Raw genomic sequence first — 16,985 nt, forward strand, 5'->3', positions numbered from 1 at the left:
CTGTAATTCCAGCAGCTCTGGAGGCTGAGACAGGAGAAATTCAAGTTTGAGGCCAGCCTCAGCAACTGAGTGAGGCTCTAAGCACTTCTGTCTCAAAATAAAGAATAAAAAGGCTTGAGGATGTAACTCAGTGGTAAAGTGCCCCTGGGTTCAATCCCCAATACCCACCCCCCCAAAAAAAGAAAGGTAGAATCATTAGGCTGAGACTAAGAGCCAAAAAAGGAGCTGAGGTTTTCTCTGGGTTTCTAGCTTAGTAGACTGATCTACTAGTAACAATGTGAACATAAAGAAATATGAGTTTCATTTGGACAAGTTAAGTCTACAGAAATTACTGGCTTGTCAGTAATGTTAAAATCAAAGGAGTGGACGAAATGTTCTTGGAAGAGAAAAGGACAAAGGGCAAAGTGTTGGGGAACATCAGCATTTAGGAGGTGGAAAGAGGACCCAGAAAAGGTGATGGAAAAGGAATTGTCAGAGAAGGAAAGACAGAGCCAGGACACATGGGTCATAGAAACTAAATGAAGAGAGAAGTGTAAAGATGTGATAGATACAGCATTAAACCAAACAAAAAAAATGATTCAGAAGCCCAGGGCGGTGGCACATGCCTGTAAGCCCAGTGGCTCAGGAGGCTGAGGCAGGAGGATTTCAAGTTCAAAGCCAGCCTCAGCAACTTAGCAAGACCCTAAGCAATTTAGCAAGACCCTGTCTCAAAATAAAATATTTAAAAAGGGCTGGGGATGTTGCTCAGTGGTTAAGCGCACCTGGGTTCAGTCCCCGGTACAATCAATCAATCAATCAATCAAATTCAGAAATGATCACTGGATCATTGGAAGGAACCCAGGTGAGAGCAGTTTGGGTCCCTGCCTTCTCCCCAAATCAACCTCTGTCCTTAAGGGAATCCTGCTGAGTAAAGGACCAGCTGAGCTGTATATTTAGCCCTGGGCTTGGCTGTGGTTGGATCCTGAAGTCCTCAAGGAGCCTGCCTTGGGCAAGGGCACCATCTATGACATCTGGCACCATGCCTGCCCACAGCAGACACTCAGCAGAGGCTGCAGGGCAAACGCAGGTGAGCCCAGCTACTTCCTTATAAGTTTGTTTCTGGCAAAGACCTCTCTACTTAAAAGAGACCTTTCTCAAGGTAAATGAGGACATTTGCTTTCAGATTCAGGCCACCCTTGGAGAGTTGGGTCATTAGGTCCCTGTGGTCCTGGGGCCTGCTGTCCTCTCATTAAGCAGAACCTGGAGGTTGCAGATCAGTGGAGCTAGAAAAAGGAGTTCGGGGGCAGGGGAGCTCTTCTGATCTTCAGGCCTTTTCTGACCATCAACCTTTTTCACCTTGTTCCCAAATGTGAAACTACCACACAGAAGCACAGTTTGTAAGAGTGTGTCTATGAAAGAATTCACCTCCAGAACAGCCCAAGCCCATTAAAGCTTGTAATCACAGCATGGCGGATGGGCCCTAGGCTAATTATCTTGAACCAGAAAACCTGGGATCTAATCCCAGGTATATGACTGCTCCGTGACCTCTTCCAAGTCACTTCTGCTTTCTGAGCCTCAGTCATGTCCTCTATGAAATGAAGGGATGGGTCAGATGATCTCTGAAGTTTTAATTAGTAACCAGCCCCATAACTGCTTTGAGTCATTTCTTGAAGGAAGGGACTTAAGGGGGTGTGTTTGCAGGGATCAGGGGCAGGAAGGGGACTAGACCTTTGGTGTCTGTGTCCGAGCAGGGTGCAGCACTAACATAGGCCACCTGAGTTGTCACTCAATTCCCTAGGGCGGTACCCCGTTGTCTGGTAACCCTGGGGGCTCTGAGCTAAGAGCTAGGGGAAGTAACCCAAGCCAGAGGAACCATTCCAGAAAGCCAGCTGCAGAGAAAAACTTAACAGGTAAGGTGTTCTGCGGCAGGGGGCACCCAAAACCGGGTGGGGGTAGCCAGGAACACCCCAGGGTCTTGAAAAGTCAGGAGTTCTGGGTGTATTTTTGTTTGTTTTTTTGATACTGGAAATCGAACTCTTAGGTACTGGAGGTTGATGCTGTACCACTGAGCTATTTTCCCAGGCCTTATTATTTTGAGACAGGGTCTCACTAAGTTGCTGAGGTTGGTCTCGAACTTGTGATCCTACTGTCTCTGCCTCCTGAGTCTCTGGGATTATAGGCATGTGCTACGGTGTACCGACCAAAGAGACTTTATTTAAAAGAGAATGCATCATTTCTGCCAGCCCTTCCTAAAAAAGATGGAGGCTGGGGAGAAGATAGGAGGGGCCAAGAGTCCAGTGCCTGACTCTTTTCCACTCCTTTTCCTGTCTCCTGGGAGAGAATTCAGGAATGGGCTTTGCCTTTCTTTCAACAGGAAAAATACTAATAGGATACACGTGCTGATGAGATGAATGTATTGGGTTTTAAGAGAACTCTGGAGACTAGAGCAGGATGTTGGGGGACAGCAGCCGACCAGCAGACAGAAGATCCCCCTGAGGTAGGGAAGGTTTAGTAAATCCAGTGACAGAAGCCTCTTTTTGGAGGTTGGCTCCTAGCCAATTCAGTAGCACATTCGGTTTTGGGCCTGTGATGCCTAGTGTGGTTCCTGACACATAACAGGAGCTTACCTGAACTACATCTTGGATTAGACAGTAGGGGTGCCTAGCTTATGACCAGGCTAATGTATGTGCAGGCATAGTATAAACGAGGTGACTGAGGAGGGGCCTGTGTTTGTTGTTCTTTCTTTGTTCATTCCATAAGTTTTTTTCTTTTGCATAAGCTTTTTTTTATTGTGGTAAAGTAGATACAACATAAAATTTGTTTTAACCTTTTTAAACTTATTTTGGTGTTGGGGATTGAACCGGGGGCCTTATGTATGCTAGTCAAGTGCCGTACCACTGACCTACACCCCCATTTCCATTAAAAGAAATATTTGAGGCTGGAAGTGGTGGCAGTACTGGGGATTGAACCCAGTAGAGCTCTACCACTGAGCTATGTCCCTAACTCTTAAAAAAAAGAAAAGAAAAAAAGAAAAAAAATCGTGTACAGACACAATGCCTTTATTTTTTTTTGGTGCTGGGGATCAAACCCAGTGCCTCACACATGCTAGGCAAGTCTACCATTGAGCTACAAACTCCAGCCCCCTAACACTTTTTATTATTATTTTGAGATGGGTTCTCACTAAATCACCCAGGCTGGCCGCAAACTTGTGATCTTCCTGCCTCAGCCTCCCTTTTCTTTCTCCTTTCTTTTCTTTCCTTTTTTTTTTTTTTTTTTTTTTTTTTTTTTTTTGTACAAGGTTTAATCCCTTGTACACTTAACTACTGAACCACACCCTCAGCCCCAGTCCTTTTTATTTTTCACTTTGAGACAAGGTCTCACTAAATTGTTAAGTCTGGCCTTGAATTTGCCATCCTGCCTCAGCCTTCTGAGCTGCTGGGATTACAGGCGTGAGCTCTGGCATTCTCACCATTTTTAAGTGTCCAGTTTGGTGGCAATAAGTACACTTATACTATACAACTATCACCAGCAGCCATCTCCAGAGCTTTTTCATCTCATTCAATACTTTTTACTTTTTGGTACCAGCGATTGAACTCAGGGGCACTTAACCATTGAGCCACATCTCTAGTCCTTTGTGTATTTTATTTAGAGACAGAGTCTCACTAAGTTGCTGAGGCTGGCTTTGAAGTTTCCATCCTCCCTCTCAGCCTCTGGAGCTGCTGGGATTACAGGATTGCGCCACCATGCCCAGCTCAATAAACCTTTATTAAGAAGGCACACACCTGTAATCCCAGTAATTCAGGAGGCTGAGGCAGAAGGATCATGAATTCAAAGCCAGTCTCAGCAACTTAGTGAGGCCCTAAGCAACTCAGTGAGACCCTATCTCTAAATAAAATACAAAAAGGGCTAGGGTATAAGTGCCCCGGGTTCAATCCCTGGTACAAAAAAAAAAAAAAAAAAAAAAAAAGAAAAGAAAAAAAAATCTATTCTGTGCCTTTAAGTTGCTCCAAATCTAATGGGAGATAAAGTTAGCATCTCTAAACCAGTATCGTAAATGCCATAAAAGACATAGGCATAAGGGACTGTAGGACCACAGAAGTCTCCAACTGGTTGCAGGAAAGGGGGCTTTCTGAAGGAAAATGAGAATCCTGAGTGCTGAAGGAGAACTAAGCATAAGGACATTAGAATTAGTGTCGATCTGCTGCACAACAGGACAAAGTGAAGTGAGATGTCAGAGGGAAATCCTTGGAACCCTGAGGGTTGCACCTGGACAGGGGTAGAGCTGGATTGCCTTGAAGGGATCCTTCTGTTGCGGAAGCCAGGGTGGACATACTGACCCCTCTGTTCCCCACTGTCAGCCCTATGTCTTCCCCAGATCCTGAGGATATCCCCCAGGAGCCAGAGCCCTCAAGTGGCAAGAAGAAAAAAAAGAAAAGAAAGTGGCCACAGCAAGAGGCCATTATCCAGGCCCTCACCAGGGCTGGCCACTGGGCTCTGCAAGCTGGTCAGACCCACGAGGCCTTGACCAACTTCCAGAAGGCTTTCTTTCTGGCCAGTGAGGCCCCACGAACCAGAAATACCCCTGTGCTTCGTGCCTGCACCTTTAACCTGGGGGCCGCCTATGTGGAGACCGGGGACCCAGCCAGAGGCCTCGAGCTGCTCCTTCGAGCTCAACCTGAAGAGAAGGCACAGGGCAGATGTCATGGTGACCAATGTTTCAATGTGGCTTTGGCTTACCATGCCCTTGGTGACCTGCCACAAGCACTGAACTGGTACCACAGGGCCCTGAGTCACTACCAACCACAGGGTGACCAGGGGGAAGCCCAAGCGAAGATGGGAGCCTGCTACCAAGCCCTGGGATGGCCTGACAAAGCGGCCCACTGCTTGAAGGAAGCAAGCCGAGCCTACGCTGAAGCAGGCCGACCTCGGGCTGCAGCCCTTGCATCGGGGGCTGCGGCTGGGTGTATGTTGAAGAGTGGGCAGCATGGAGTGGGCGAGGTGGTGCAAGCGCTGGAGGAGAGCCGGAGGCTTGCCAAGAGGAGCACCAAGGGGGAACTGCTGGGTGAGGCCTTGGGCAGACAAGATGTGGGGTCTGGGCTGGAGAGATAGCTCAGTTGGTGGAGTGCTTGCCTCACAAGCACAAGGCCCTGGGTTCAATCCCCACCACCACAAAAAAAAAAAAAAAAAAAAAAAAAAAAAAAAAAAAAAAAAAAAAGATGTGGGGTCTGGGGAGACACTGAGCTGATGACACTATGGAGATTGGGGAAGGGGCTAGGGAACTCCAGAGGAACAGACAGGTGATACCTCTAGAGCTTTAGATATGACTGCTCTGTGTCCTCTAGGACAGCTCTATAACGACCTAGGCCTGGGCTACTCCCAGCTCCAGCTGTTCCCTCTGGCAGTGGAGACCTTCCTACAGGCCCTGCCCCTGTGCCAGAGGCCAGGAGAGCAGGCCACTGTGCTAAGAAACCTGGGGATGGCCCACAATGCCCTTGGCAACTATCAGGAAGCCCTACAGTTTCACCAGAAGGCTGCTGATCTCCATGGTGAGTGCCTGGGGCTGTGGGAGGAGACTGGGTCTAAAGGACTAAGAGGGGTTTTCGGTGGAGGCCCCAGGACTCCAGGTATGTGGATCTTTGGAAGGTCATTGGCTCTGGAAGCCCAGAATGAGGGGGTGAGGGCTGGGAATACAGGAAACAGAATAGCCATATAGGACAGAGGGTGTGGCCCCAGAAACTGAGGCCTGGATGTTGGGAGGTGGCAATGTACACAGGGAAGTGCACTGGTTGGGCTAAGAGACTGGGGGCGGAGCCCAGCCCTTCCTCTGACTGTGTGTGTGATGCTTTCCTTCTCTGGGCTTCAGTTTCCACACATTTGAAAATGGAGCTATTAACATCTGCCTTGCCAGGTATGGTGGTTCATGCCTATAATCCCAGTGATGCCAGTGGCTGAAGCAGGAGGGTTGCAAGTTCAAGGCCAGCCTGGGCAACTTAGTGAGAACCTGTCTTAAATTAAAAATAGAAAGGAGTGGCAATGTAGCTCAGTGGTAAAGCACCTCTGGGTTCAATCCTCAATGCTTAAAAATAAAATATTTCAATTAAATTTAAAGCCCTGGGGAGGTGCCTCAGTGGTAAAGAGTCCCTGGGTTCAATCCCCACAACTGCAACAAAACAAAACAAAACATGTGCCTTGCCTATCTCACAAGGTTATTGCATAGCTAAAACTAGCTGCGGGGGGTGGCGGGGAGGGCAACTGGACCAAAGCTCAGGACCAGGAAAGCTGGCACAGAGAGTTCAGGCCTCTGTGGTCCACCTGAAGGTGTGCCAGGGCTGGGCACCAGCACTCTTAGGAACCCTCCCTTACTTGCTGGGAGGCAGGGTCCTGATGATCCAGCAACCAAAGTCTCCTCTTAGGATGGGGTACAATCTATCATCAGGCTCTTTGGGGCAGCGATGGGAGCAGGGACGAAGTTTTGGCAGCCTGGCATTTGCACTGAGCCAGCTGGGGGACCACAAGGCTGCCAGAGACAACTACCTGCATGCCCTGCAGGCTGCCCAGGATGCTGGTAAGGGTTGAGGGGATAAGCACATGACTTGGGTGGGGGTATCCCAAAATTGAGGATTCTTGAGGCTGTGGGGAGGCAAATGGGGGAATCTAGGGGTGGGGAGTCCCTCTGGAGTGGAGGGTCCGTGGGATGGAACACGGTGAGAGAACCTTTCAGACTCTCTTTCCCAGGGGACATGAAGGGGCAGTGGCAGGCCTGCGAGGGTCTTGGGGCTGCTGCAGCCAGACTGGGGCAATATGACCAGGCCTTGAAGTACTATAAGGAAGCACTGGCTCAGTGTCAGGTGAGGTCCTCTTCCCTACTGTCCCTCTGAGAAGCCTTCTCCAGCTGACATTTCAGCCTTTGCTCCTTCTCCCATTATTCACTTGCTCATCAGACATACACTGGAGCTGGGTGCCTTGGCACACACCGGTAATCCCAGCAGCTCAGGAGGCTGAGGCAGTGGGATCAAGAGTTCAAAGCCAGCCTCAGCAACTTAGTGAGGCCCTAAGCAACTTAGCAAGACCCTGTCTCTAAATAAAATATTAAAAGGGTTGGAGATGTAGCTCCGTGATTAAGCATCCCTGGGCTCAATCCCTAGTACCAAAAAAAAAAAAAAAATTACACTCCATATACTGAGTGCTTGGTCCTGGATACTACTGGGAGGAAGAGGCAATCTCTGAACACTGGTCTGTCAGTGTCAGGATCCTGGGAAAGACAGAGGGCTTGGGTAGACAAGGGGAGATAAAACCCCCTTCCCTCCCCTCTTTCCTATTTCTTTCTCCCCCTGTTCCCTGAGGACTACAAAGTTCAGGGCTTTCCTCCCCGCCACCCCCAACTATCTCTCTCTCCCCAGAAGGAGCCAGATTCTGTACGAGAACGACTGGTGATCAAGTTGGCAGATGCCATGAGGACCCACTTGGCCCAGGTGGGGCTGGTCCAGGTTCACCCACCGGTGAGATGACACCTGAAACAAGGAGCAGGGGTTGGGGGGAGAGGTTGCCTGGAGAAGGGGCAGTAAGTAGGGCTGATGTTCTTAGGGATGCTGAGCTTGACTGCTCATCTGTGTCCACCTGCGTTTGCAAGTGAGATATGTATCGCTTTCTCAGTGGCTGGGTGGTGGGCAGGGATTGTGGCACACATCCAGCATAAGAGCTGCTCCGGGAGCCAGGAGTGGTGGTGTACTCCTGTAATCCCAGTGACTTGGGAGACTAAGGCAGGAGGATTGCAAGTTCGAGGCCAGCCTCAACAAATTTAGCAAGTCCCTAATTTAGCCACTTAGACTGTGTCAAAAATAAAAAAAAGTGCTGGGGATGTAGCTCAGTGGTAAAGTGCCCCTGGGTTCAATCCCCAGTACCAAAGAAAAAGCAAAACAAGGGCTGCTCCAGGGCTTTGGCTGAGTGGTCACAACAAACCCATTGGGTGCAAGTAAATGGGTGCAAGCAAGGATACTAAGCCATTTGTGAAGATATGAAAAGTTTTAGTCTTTAACTGCAGATCCCCAAATGGCCACAGGATGGAGATGTTGCATTCAGGAAATCTTATGGGCCCATCTCCAGATGGGGGATATACAATAATAAATGCTGGAGACAATGTGAGGGGAAAAGGAACACTTTTATACTGTTAGTGGGATTGTAAATTAGTACAAACACTGTGGAAATCAATATGGAGCTTCCTCAACTAGGAATGGAAGCACCAAATGACTCTGCTATACCATTCCTTGGTATTTATCCTAAAGAATTAAAGTCGGCATGCTCTAGTGATCCATGCATATCCATACTTACAGCAGCACAATTCACAATAGTCAAATTATGGAACCAGCCTAGGTGACCATCAGTGGATGAATGATAAAGAAAATGTGGAATATATACAAAGTGTAGTTTTATTCAGTCATAAAGAAGAATAAAATTATATCATTTTCAGGAAAATACAGGAACTTGAGAGCATTGTGTTAAGTGAAATAAGCCAAACTCTGAAGGTCAAGGGTCGTTTTCTCTTGTATTATGAGCTATCGAGAAAAGGGGGAAAAGAGTTGGGGGGTAATCTCATGAAAATAGAAGGGAGACAAGTAGAATAGAGGAATGTGGGGGGGAATGCTAGGGAACACTTGACCAAATTATATTGTTGTATTGTGTATTGCAGGTATGTGACAATGAGTCCCACTATTTTGTATAATAGTGTACTAATAAGAAAATATGGGAAAAATAATTCTGAAAAAAAAATTAGCCTGGTTCAGGAAGGAGATTGGATTGGTGGTCAGAAGACCTGGGCCCCATCTGAAATCAGGCACCAAGTCTGTGGTGTGCCAGGCGAGGCTCTAGGCAGATGAGGGGGTGGTCAGGCTCTGGCCAGGTCCAGGAGCCTGAGTTCTAACTTGAAAGGTATTAGTGGGGAACTTAATGGAACAAAGAACCTCATCCTGGAATTTATTCTCAGTGATGTGGGCACACCTGGGTTGTCTCTATCAGGTGAGACTGTCTCTCTGGGGCCATTGTGTCTCCCTGCAGGCAGATGAAGGGAACACACTCACATACACACATGCAGCTGGTGAGGCTGTTTTTCTTAAATCAATACCTTGGACTCCCCTTTATTTCCAGACCCCAACACCAGGAAGGTCCCAGGCTCCAGGCAGGGTCGGCCAGGTGGTGGGGACCTCAGCCAGGATGCAAAGCAGTACAGTGGATGCCCAGTGCAGGTGAGGGAGCTTGGGTCAGAGACTGGGGTGTTGGGAGGTGTGGCAGGGGGTGGGCTCTCCTCTGCCCCACCATGCTTTGGTTACCTCCCGCTGCAGATCTTCCAGTAGGTGGGAAGATGAAGAGTTCCAGGAGAGCCAGGAGGAGAAAGAAGAGGAGGGGTCAGTGGATGTTCTCATGTCTGGGTCTCAGAGACCACAGGGTGAGTCTAGTAGGTTGTGCAGGTGGTGCCCGTCTCCCCTCAACTGGTGCTCTCTTCCCACCTTCCTGGTCCTCCTGCCCTACATCTGCCCTTGAGTCACCCAGATCTGGTTCTCCAGATTGCCAAACCCTGGAAGAGTCCTCCCCACACTTCTACCTCCCTCTCAAGGCCCTGGCCTGTTCCTCCATGCCCCCACCCCACCCCTAACCCCTTCCAGATTTTCCTCTCCCACCATGCTTCTGGCTTTCCTAACCTCTAGAAGTTTACTTCTTAGAACACCAAGGTTTGTTGAGAGCCTGCTGCCTGCCAGGTACTGTGCTGGGTGCTTTTCTGATCCCAGCTCACTCTGCACTAGTCTCCCTCAAAGGCTTCCAACTCTGGAAGCCAAGATCCTTGTTACTTGTTAGGCTGGGGTGTATTTGTTGATGTCTTCTTTTCAATGTGCTTCCCTTCAAGCATAGCAAATCATACTGACTGTCCAGCTTTAAGGTGGCCCATATGCCCCTGTAGAGGGCATAGTCTTTGTGTGTCTGGATTGAACACAGGGGTACTTAACTATCAAGCTACATTCCCAGCCTTTTTTTTTTTTTTTTTTTTTTAATTTGAGACAGGGTCTCGCTAAGTTTCTGAGGGCTTTGCTAAATTGCTGAGGTTGGCTTTGAACTTGTGATTCTCCTGCCCAGCCTCTGGAGCCACTGGGATTACAGGCACATGCCACTACACCTGGCTTTTTTTTTTTTTTTTTTGTACTGGGGATTACCCAGGGGTATTCTACCACTGAGCTACATCCCTATTCCCACCCCTTTTTATTTTTTATTTTGAAACAGGGTTGTACTAAGTTGCTCAGGCTGGCCTCAAACTTGCAATACCTCTTGCCTCAGCCTTCCAAGTCACTGGGATTACAGACATGTGCCACCAGCCCAGCTGAGGGCACAGTCCTTGGTGTACCCTACCTGTATAGAGACCAATGCATTTTCTGACACCGACCCTTCTTGTTCCTCTCCCAGAGCTTCTCTTTCCCACAATGATGTTCCTTGGCGTGATGAATGTCTGACCCTCTCCATTTCAGGTCCAGGACCCAGGACCCATCTTCCATTTGGAGGTTCAGGTATCCCTAGAGAGTACCCTGGTATCCTGATACCCAATGGCCCCCAAGTCAACAGGTGAGTCCTGGAGGAGGGGAGAAGAATGGACAAAGGAAGTGGAAGAAGATGTAGCTTGGGATTATTTCAATAGAACATGATCACTGTCAAAGTTGGGGGAAGATACGCTCTTGTGTTAGGACACAGGACCCTGAATCTTTGTCTTACTTCAGCAATTTGAACAACCCTCACCCAGCTCTGGAGGCTCGGGGTATCCCCTGCCTCCTGCATGGCCTGACTATAGGCATCAAAGAAAGAGAGAATTCTTCAGAAGCAGGGAACATGAAGTTTAAGCCTCCTGCCTCCTGCACTGGAGCCCACCAGTGGAGGTAAGGGCCAGAGAGGGCATAGGGAGCTGGAACCAGGGCAGGCCTCCTGCTCTTTTCCCTAGCTGACCCCATTGGCAAGGCCCTCTCTGCCTCCTTCAGGTCATCCAGGTGGCCCAGGGAAGCCCTCAACAAGAACTCTCAGAGGATAGTCACCCAGTCTGGTTTCTGCATAATCATCTGACTTGCACCCTGCTAGCTGCAGCCCTCACCTCTGCAGGACCTCCCCAACACACACTCTTTATAGACTTCCTGAGACTGAGCCTCTTCCCATTCAACCCTGTATGGAAATAAAACAACATGGTCACTGAATGGACTCCTGAGCAGGTGGGCTAAGGGTTCTGTAGTCTCAGCTCCAAGAGATTCTCTTTGCTCCTAATTGGAATTTTTGGACTCAGTAGGCAAAAGAAAAAAGGAAAATGGAAGTGAACCCCCTTCCACCCCCCCCTTTTTTTTTTCCCCTGGGTCCAGACCTCATGAGTGCTAAAGCCCTTTGCCAGTTCTAAAAACTATGACTTCTTGCTAGGTGCAGCAGCATACGTCTATAATCCCAGAGACTTAGGAGGCTGGGCCAAGAGGATGACAAGCTCTAGGCCAGCCTGGGCAACATGGTGAAACTATCTCAAAACAAGAAATAAAAAGGCCTGGGGATATAGCTCAGTATAAAGCACCCATGGATTCAATCAGGAACCATAAATAAATAAATAAATAAATACAACTATGATTTCTTAGGTGGTTTTGAAGTCACTGACTTTCTCCAGACCTTCTTTTCCCAGATGGGAAATGGAGATGTAATGCTACAGAAGACATTACATTAACCAACCCAGACCTCTGCGCACTGCATTCTCAGGCCAGTAGCCTGTAGGACAAACTCAGCTGTCAACCAGGGCAATAGCAATGACATTATTAACATTTACTAAGTATAAGTATTTTACAAGTGTTTCTCCTCACAACAAAGTTTATGAGGTACTATTATTATCATCCCCTTTCATGGATAGGAAAAAGGTCTCAAAGGGGAATTGCCAGGTCACACAAGCAGTATGTGGAGAAGGCAGGCTTCAAACTTAGGTGCTTGCTATCTTGTGTGATTTATTTTATTTATTTGCTTATTTATGCATGCAGTGGGTTTGTACATCTTAGGATTGGGTTTGTACATCTTAGGACTGGGTTTGTACATCTTAGGACTGGGTTTGTACATCTTAGGATTGGGTTTGTACATCTTAGGTAAGTGCTCTATCACTGAGCTACATCCCCAGCTCTCTGTTGTGATTTATTCCAATATGCTCATGATGGTTATGTTATTATAATACATAATTTAGTTAAATATTGTATAAATTGATGAACTAAGTGTGAAAACAAGCAGTGTTTCTACAAAAACTAAGTTGGATCTTTAAAAGACCTGATTAAGGTGAGTCACTTTTAAAAGCTGCTGTTGAATTAGACTTGAGCAAGGAGATTATTACGAATTGGGAGGAAATCACAAGATTCTAGATGAATTCTGCAATTGGATTGCTTCAGACATGCCATTAATTGATTCATTTTAAGGACGAAAACTGGAAAATGTAGGTGATAAGTAACTGGTGAGGTTTATGCAAGAAAAAAGGGGTCCCAACCTCAGAGAAAAGGCTCTGGTCCTGCTTTGACAAGAGTCAATGAATGTGTTTTATGTTTTAAGCTGAAATGAGATAATTCAAACCATGTTAGATAAGAGGGTGCAGGGGAGGCAAAATTTAAGCTCTACTCTCTTAGGGGATCTGAGTGTGCCTAAGAATTAAACTGACATAAAACAGACTAAGGAGAAACACATACAAATATATTTAACACAAGTTTTGGTGACACAGGGCCCCTCATAACAAAATGAACACCCCAAAGAAGCAGCAAAACCTAAATATTTTAGGTTGAAAAAGGGATACAATTATGGAAAAGCAACCAAAAAAATATACATGGAGGCTAAAGGAAACTAACAATTATTTTAATATAGTTTGTACAGACTCCTCTTAACTTCTGCTCCTTGTCTTCAGTAATAATATTTCTTTCCTCCTAGTACAGGGAGCACATATTTTACATTAGAGTTTTATTTCTTGCTTTCAAGAAGGAAAGGAGAGGGGCTGGGGTTGTGGCTCAGTGGTAGAGCACTTGTCTACCACTGTGAGGCACTGCGTTTGATCCTCAGCACCACATAAAAAATAAACAAAATATTAAAGGTATTGTGTCTATAACTAAAAATATTTTTTAAAAAGAAGGAAAGGAGAACTGTGTGCAGTGATGCATACCCGTAATCCCAGCAATGCCCTGTCTCAAAAAAATAAAACGGGCTGGGGATGTAGTTTGGTGGTAAAACACTACTAGGTTCAATCCCTAGTACTAAAAGAAGAAAAGGGGAGGTCAGAATGCCCTTTTTGTACCTACTGTTTTTCAAGAGACTTCAATTCAAAATAATTCTTATGCCAAAGTGGCATATTTTGAGGTGGCATTTGACTGTAATACCAGCAACACAGGAGGCTGAGGCAGGAAGATCACAAGTTCAAAGCCAGTCTCAATAATTTAGTGAGGTCCTGAGCAACTAAGCAAGATCTTGCCTCCAAGTTAAAACAAAACAAACAACAACAAAAACAAACTGGGGATGTGGCTCAGTGGCGAAGTGCCCCTGGATTCAATCCCCAGCGAGCGCGTGCGCGCGCGCTCGCACACACGTAGTTGGATATGTAATCCCAGCTACTCCACAGACTGAGACAGGAGGATCACAAGTTCAAGACCAGCCTGGGCAATTCAGCAAGACTCTATCTCAAAATGAAATTAAGAGGAAAATAGGGCTGGGGAGATAGCTCAGTCGGTAGAGTGCTTGCCTTGCAAGCACAAGGCCCTGGGTTCGATCCTCAGCACCACAAAAAATAAAATAAAAAAATAGAGTTGAGGATGTAGGGTTCAATCCCCAGTATTATAAATAAAAGCACTTGGATAAAATTCTCCTCAAAGTTTCTAATGGGACGTTTTGTGAACTGGGAACCTATGGTTTCAATTATGTTTTTAACCATAGCTTACTCAACCTATTTAGGATTTATAATAAATTAGTACAGCATGATATTCTGGTAAAAACAGGTAGAAACTAATGTAGTAGAGTTCCTAAATTATGTAAAACCATCAACTGTAAATATAAACATTAACTTATTTATGTATCAGGTAGAACCTGGAGGGGCCCTTTGCGATGGCTTTGTGATGACGCATGTACTCCTCCTACCCCTGGTGTACATCTGAGAAGCTGACCAGGAGGGCCCAAGTTCACTCTGCTAGTAAAGTGGTAAGGCAGGAACTCAGGATAACTGCTATGCTATACAGCTTCCCCAGAGAGTTAGAAAATGGATTATTACCAAAGGGCGGCTGCGAGCAAAGCGACTCAGTACACGTGTAAACAGGAGACAATATAAACTCTCCCGGGAAGGGCTGGGATCCAGGCCGTAACAGAAGGTGCATAGGAGGCCGGACACCGGAGACAGCGGACCGGAATCTCACCACCACCGGCAAGGCGATCTGGAGCGCAGAGTCTCACGCGCGCCGCCGAGCAGCTTCCGGAGCGGGCGCGCGCCGGCTACGCTTCTCCAGGTCGGACGAGCGCCGCGCATGCGCTGGGACTGGGCCGGTTCGGAGGCGCGCCCTGAGAGCTGGATGTCGGGGCTGCGGGCGCTGCTGGGGTTTGGGCTGCTGGTTGCCGGTTCGCGCCTGCCCCGGATCAGAAGTCAGGCCGGCACTTGCCGCGCCGGACCCACCTGGTGGGGAACCGAGAGGCTGAGTTCTGGTGGGCGCCCGTACTCAGAGGTCATGGCGAGCACAGCAGTGAAATACCTGAGGTAGGCGAGACCGGGGGCGGGCACGTGGTCGACTCCTCTCCTTCTCCAGGGCTGGATCCTGGCAGCCCGCGCCTCGTGACGCCTGAGGGGCGGGAACTCAGACTAGGGCTTCCCTCAGCCAGGAGGAGGCCCAGGCCGTGGACGAGGAGTTGTTTAACGAGTACCAGTTCAGCGTGGACCAACTTATGGAGCTGGCTGGGCTGAGCTGCGCTACAGCCATTGCCAAGGTCAGTGGTGCACGTTGCTATCTTTGGGAGGAGCGAGGAAGTAGTACGTTTCTGAGCATAAAGGATGCAAGCTGGCCCAACCTAGTCTGTTACTGCCTGAAAACCTTTTGAATCTGACTTCAGGCATATCCCCCCACGTCCATGGCCAGGAGCACCCCTACTGTCCTGGTCATCTGTGGCCCCGGGAATAATGGAGGAGATGGTTTGGTCTGCGCTAGACATCTCAAACTCTTCGTAAGTATGTGGGGAGGGGTCTGGAGGGAGGGCCTTAGTATTCTGGAATCTGAGGTTAAATCACCACTTCCCTTTACATTCAGGGCTACCAGCCAACCATCTATTACCCCAAACGGCCCAACAAACCACTTTTCACTGCGCTGGTGACTCAGTGTCAGAAAATGGACATCCCTTTCCTAGGTGAAATGCCCCCAGAGGTAGGTGGCTTCATTCTATAGCCCATCTCACCAGAAACCACTGCCCAGGCTCTGCTTTCTTCCCATTTCCAGGCTGAGCTCACTTACCTAGTGCTTGGCTCAGAAGGTGCCTAGAAGATGCTATTTGAATAGAAGTGGTAGACTCTCCTCCACAAGGTGTACTCATGAGTCCCCAACGCCACCACTTTTACCACTTCCTTCCCCAGTCACTCCTTCCACTCTGTAGCCAGGTCCTCCTAGCATGCTATAAACATAATCTGCCCCTCTCGGAGGCTGGAGCAACTGCCTCATTCTAAACCTTTTCTGCAAATGCATGAGATTTTAATTAAAAAAAAAAAAATTCTTAACCCGTTTTGCAGATGAGGATACTGAGTTGCAGATAAGTGGTTTACCTAAAGTTACAGAATTGGATCATGACAGAGCTGAGACCAGAATTGAGTGAGATATAGTTACTGTACCTCTGAGTGCTATGTGGGCACAGAAGACAGCCCTTCCCAGTTAAGGCCTCTGTGTAGCTGCTGGCTCTGACATCTTTGCATTTTCCTGCTCCACCACAGCCCATGATGATTGATGAGCTGTATGAGTTGGTGGTGGATGCCATCTTTGGCTTCAGCTTCAAGGGTGATGTTCGGGAGCCATTCCGCAGCATCCTGAGTGTCCTGAGTGGACTCACTGTACCAATTGCCAGCATCGACATTCCCTCAGGTGCTGGGACCCGGAAGGTTGGGGGAATTGGGGCCCTACCCTGTCTCAGAGTAGGTACCATGGGGTTCTAATTATTGAGCCAGGGCTCAGACTAAAACACTGAGTCTGCGGGGTAGAACACAGCTTTCCAGATCTCGCATTAGGGCTAGGGAAGAATTCAGGAGTCTCCTTTACATGCTGGCCCCATGAAGAAACCAAAGCCCAAAGGTACATGGAGCTCCTATGGTGACAGTTCCTCTAGTAGGGACTGAAGGGGTTTCTTTAGGACTAGGGTAAAGTAAAGTGAAGAAGGGGACTAGACCTGTGGTCTCTTCCACAGTCCTGAGTATCACCCTCTTTTCAGGATGGGATGTGGAGAAGGGAAATTCTGGAGGTATCCAGCCAGACTTGCTCATCTCTCTGACAGCACCTAAAAAGTCTGCTACCCAGTTCACTGGTCGCTACCATTACTTGGGAGGTCGTTTTGTACCACCTGCTCTGGAAAAGAAGTATCAGCTGAACCTGCCATCCTACCCTGACACTGACTGCATCTACCGTCTGCAGTGAGGGAGGTGGGTGGGCACTCTCCTCAGTAAAGACTCAGTGCCTCTCTCAGAACTGTCATCCTGGGAGCTATTCTGAACATAAAGATTAATGGGTGGTGGGAGGCAGACAGCAACATTGAGGTGGTATTGCCTCTCTCGGGGAATAGAACAGACAAGAGAGGTCACTGTGGCATTTGGAAACAATGAAAATTAACTATTTGATGTCAAGTGAGGTGTGCTGTTTTTCATACACAAGTAATACTTATTCATTTGAGACAGTGAGCTGAATGCTGTCTCTAACCTACTTTCATTGACATTAATGTGGCAAGACTCCAGGAGGTTAACAGAAGGAATTTCATCAAAAGAC

The 16,985-nt window shown here is 47.8% G+C and overlaps 2 protein-coding genes across 8 annotated transcripts; both read left to right on the forward strand.

Annotated features, from left to right (window-relative positions):
• The first annotated feature begins 1,682 nt into the window (after nucleotides 1-1,682).
• On the forward strand, nucleotides 1,683-14,412 carry TTC24 (tetratricopeptide repeat domain 24). Of its 5 annotated transcripts, XR_013757781.1 has the most exons (13): nucleotides 1,683-1,889; nucleotides 4,338-5,041; nucleotides 5,322-5,525; nucleotides 6,416-6,544; nucleotides 6,715-6,827; nucleotides 7,380-7,478; nucleotides 9,121-9,218; nucleotides 9,315-9,418; nucleotides 10,488-10,581; nucleotides 10,734-10,889; nucleotides 10,989-11,213; nucleotides 14,067-14,184; nucleotides 14,326-14,412. XR_013757781.1 is itself a non-coding variant. In XM_079104417.1 (11 exons), the coding sequence occupies exons 2-11, from the start codon at nucleotides 4,342-4,344 to the stop codon at nucleotides 11,068-11,070; spliced, it is 1,779 nt and encodes a 592-aa protein (XP_078960543.1). In that variant the 5' UTR covers nucleotides 1,683-1,889; nucleotides 4,338-4,341; the 3' UTR covers nucleotides 11,071-11,564. The 5 variants fall into 5 exon arrangements, 1 of the variants encoding a protein (XP_078960543.1); XR_013757782.1 differs by lacking the exon at nucleotides 14,326-14,412 and having other exon boundaries at nucleotides 14,067-14,300; XR_013757783.1 differs by lacking the exon at nucleotides 14,326-14,412 and having other exon boundaries at nucleotides 14,071-14,300.
• A 24-nt stretch (nucleotides 14,413-14,436) lies between these two features.
• On the forward strand, nucleotides 14,437-16,846 carry NAXE (NAD(P)HX epimerase). Of its 3 annotated transcripts, XM_079104792.1 has the most exons (6): nucleotides 14,469-14,731; nucleotides 14,850-14,958; nucleotides 15,082-15,192; nucleotides 15,276-15,389; nucleotides 15,947-16,094; nucleotides 16,438-16,846. In XM_079104792.1, the coding sequence occupies exons 1-6, from the start codon at nucleotides 14,505-14,507 to the stop codon at nucleotides 16,638-16,640; spliced, it is 912 nt and encodes a 303-aa protein (XP_078960918.1). In that variant the 5' UTR covers nucleotides 14,469-14,504; the 3' UTR covers nucleotides 16,641-16,846. The 3 variants fall into 3 exon arrangements, with proteins under 3 accessions (XP_078960920.1, XP_078960919.1, XP_078960918.1); XM_079104794.1 differs by lacking the exon at nucleotides 15,947-16,094 and having other exon boundaries at nucleotides 14,437-14,731; nucleotides 16,438-16,639; XM_079104793.1 differs by lacking the exon at nucleotides 15,276-15,389 and having other exon boundaries at nucleotides 14,447-14,731.
• The last annotated feature ends 139 nt before the right edge of the window (nucleotides 16,847-16,985 follow it).

Source organism: Sciurus vulgaris (genome assembly GCF_902686455.1).
Source record: "Sciurus vulgaris genome assembly, chromosome: 1".
Taxonomy (NCBI): Eukaryota; Metazoa; Chordata; class Mammalia; order Rodentia; family Sciuridae; genus Sciurus; species Sciurus vulgaris.

What these genes read in the sequence shown, in the direction of transcription:
- TTC24 (XM_079104417.1), top strand. Translation starts at nt 4,342, where the DNA reads ATGTCTTCCCCAGATCCTGAGGATATCCCCCAGGAGCCAGAGCCCTCA. An exon ending in ACAGTGGATGCCCAGTGCAG is followed by an intron (nt 9,219 to 9,314) that starts GTGAGGGAGCTT and finishes CTCCCGCTGCAG; the next exon opens with ATCTTCCAGTAGGTGGGAAG. An exon ending in ACTGGAGCCCACCAGTGGAG is followed by an intron (nt 10,890 to 10,988) that starts GTAAGGGCCAGA and finishes TGCCTCCTTCAG; the next exon opens with GTCATCCAGGTGGCCCAGGG.
- NAXE (XM_079104792.1), top strand. Translation starts at nt 14,505, where the DNA reads ATGCGCTGGGACTGGGCCGGTTCGGAGGCGCGCCCTGAGAGCTGGATG. An exon ending in GCGCTACAGCCATTGCCAAG is followed by an intron (nt 14,959 to 15,081) that starts GTCAGTGGTGCA and finishes ATCTGACTTCAG; the next exon opens with GCATATCCCCCCACGTCCAT. An exon ending in CTAGACATCTCAAACTCTTC is followed by an intron (nt 15,193 to 15,275) that starts GTAAGTATGTGG and finishes CTTTACATTCAG; the next exon opens with GGCTACCAGCCAACCATCTA.